This window comes from Entamoeba invadens, assembly GCF_000330505.1.
Source record: "Entamoeba invadens IP1 unplaced genomic scaffold scaff_1105074726525, whole genome shotgun sequence".
In the NCBI taxonomy this organism is placed as follows: Eukaryota; Evosea; order Mastigamoebida; family Endamoebidae; genus Entamoeba; species Entamoeba invadens.
In genome coordinates, this window is record NW_004191608.1 from 47,951 (window position 1) to 50,134 (window position 2,184).

At 34.7% G+C, this 2,184-nt stretch overlaps 1 protein-coding gene across 1 annotated transcript; it reads left to right on the forward strand.

The window, feature by feature from the left end:
- Positions 1 to 284: 284 nt before the first annotated feature.
- EIN_417160 (hypothetical protein) lies at positions 285 to 2,184 on the forward strand (the record flags this gene model as incomplete). The annotated part of the gene is made up of 6 exons (XM_004182925.1): positions 285 to 615; positions 931 to 1,026; positions 1,067 to 1,162; positions 1,200 to 1,403; positions 1,446 to 2,021; positions 2,061 to 2,184. Coding segments are annotated over 6 exons (1,427 nt in total), but the record flags the coding sequence as incomplete, so codon positions are not given.

Genomic DNA, 2,184 nt, shown 5'->3' on the forward strand with positions numbered 1-2,184 from the left:
GATTTTTGCAATAACATTTCATCGGTATATCAAAACAAATTGTTTTAAAACCAAAAGAGGCTACTTTTAGGAAAAAAAGTGATTAAATTTTAGAAAGAAGTGAAGTTGACAAGAGTAATTTTTCGGGACAAATTTAAAAAATTTAAAAATATGACGAGTAAAAGAGAATATGTTCCCGTTTTTCAAAGAAAAAGAAAAGCTGTTTTATATGAAAAATAAACTTGAGCATTTATCGTTGATTTGTTCGAACAAGAATACTATTATGAAAGAACTTAGAATGTTAAATGACGACTCGTTGGATCATTTTTGTTTTAGTCGCTGTGGGACTAGCAACACATTTTACAACAACAAGTACAACAAAAACTGCAATAATAACGACTGAATGTGAGGGTTTGGGGTGTAAAAGTTGTTCCATTGAGTATGACTACGACACATACCCACCAACAAAGTATGAGTCTTGTGTTATTTGTAATAACGGGTTTTATCAAGTTTCAGATAGTAAAGGGGTACTCTCTTGCAAATCATGTGGAACTGGATGTGGCACATGTTCCAGTGCGAGTGCTTGTTCAGTGTGTTCGAGTGGCTACATGCTCAACTTAGAAAAAACATGTACTAGTTTGTTATACTATAGTTTAATTATAATTAACAATAAGAGTGTACAACTCTATACACCGTTGGAACGTGTTTGGAGTGTTCAACAAGGGGGTGTGAAAAGTGTGGAGATGGATATGTCCCAACTGAAGTTGGGTGTGAAAGTTTGTTGTTCTTAAATTACATTACATGAAATGACAAATAGCATGTATATCCAAATTTGGTACTCATTGCCAGAGCTGTGATTTATCTGGTTGTTCCAATTGTGGAGATTTGTACATTTATAGTGGACGTTGTTATAGTTTGTTGTATAGTTTTAATATAATTACTAATTGTTAGATTGTTCAGTGTATGACACAAATTGTATCTCATGTGACTCATCAAGATGCCTTGGTTGTAGCACAGGGTTATCTTTACTTAATGGCATGTGTACAAGTTTGTTTCTTCCATTAAGACGACAAAGCGTAACAAGAAGGTTGTTCTGGAATATTTAATTCTTGTAAAAGTTGTACAACAACGAGTTGTACAGAATGTTTGAGCAGTTATGTCCTTCGTGATGGTGTTTGTATCCGTTTGTTGTTAATTTGTTTTATCCATCTCACAACAAGTCAAGACGGTATTTGCTCCTAATAATTCATGTGTTGAATGGAACGCCACAGATTGTACACAGACAGCCGATGGATACTCTGTTGATGAAAATGGAAATATATTCAGTTGTTTGGATATTTGGTATGGGTGTGGGTCCTGTACTAAGGAAAAGTGTTTGACATGTAGAAACGATTTAGAAATGACCGCGTCTGGATTATGTCCAGGTTTGTTTTCTATTCATTCAAATTAATTTAAATAACACAAAGCATGTTCTGAACCAAATTGTGTCTGTAATACTGAACGTGGTGTGTGTAATTCTTGTAGTAATACAAACTATCGTTTAGACCAAGACTTTACTAATGCATCTCCAACACTTTTTTATTGTTTATCATGCGTCAAAGAATACAATTGCACAGGGTGTTCAACAGGTAGTTGTTCTGCAAATAGTTGTCTGAGTGGGTATTTTCGTTCATATGCACAAACCCAAAACAAATGTCTTGCATGTGAAGATGCAATTGTCGGATGTTCTGTGTGTAAAACTGGCACTCCAATAACATGTACAACATGTAAACCCGGTTACTTCAAAAATGGCACGAATTGTGTTCAATGTTTAAATTGTGGAAACTTGGGGTGTGACACAAATGGGAAATGTGTCGATTGTGAAGATTACTACATCAAAAATTATGATGGAAATTGTTTGCTTAATTCATTAAATAATTGTCAAACGTCTGTATACTCCCGATGCACCAAATGTGTTTCAGGATATCATCTGATTGGTGGGTGGTGTTTCAAAGAAACTTCAATGAATTTAGGAACCGATACAGGCAAAGGAGTATATGTTGGTTTGTTGGTTTCAACACAATTCTTTAAGTAACAAACAGAGGAACAGAGTTCATGCACCGGTGACTTAAAACTTGAAAATGTCTGTGTTTCATGTCAACAATATGTTGACAAATGCACTCAGTGTATTTATAACACATCACTTCAAATTGATGTCTGTGTCGC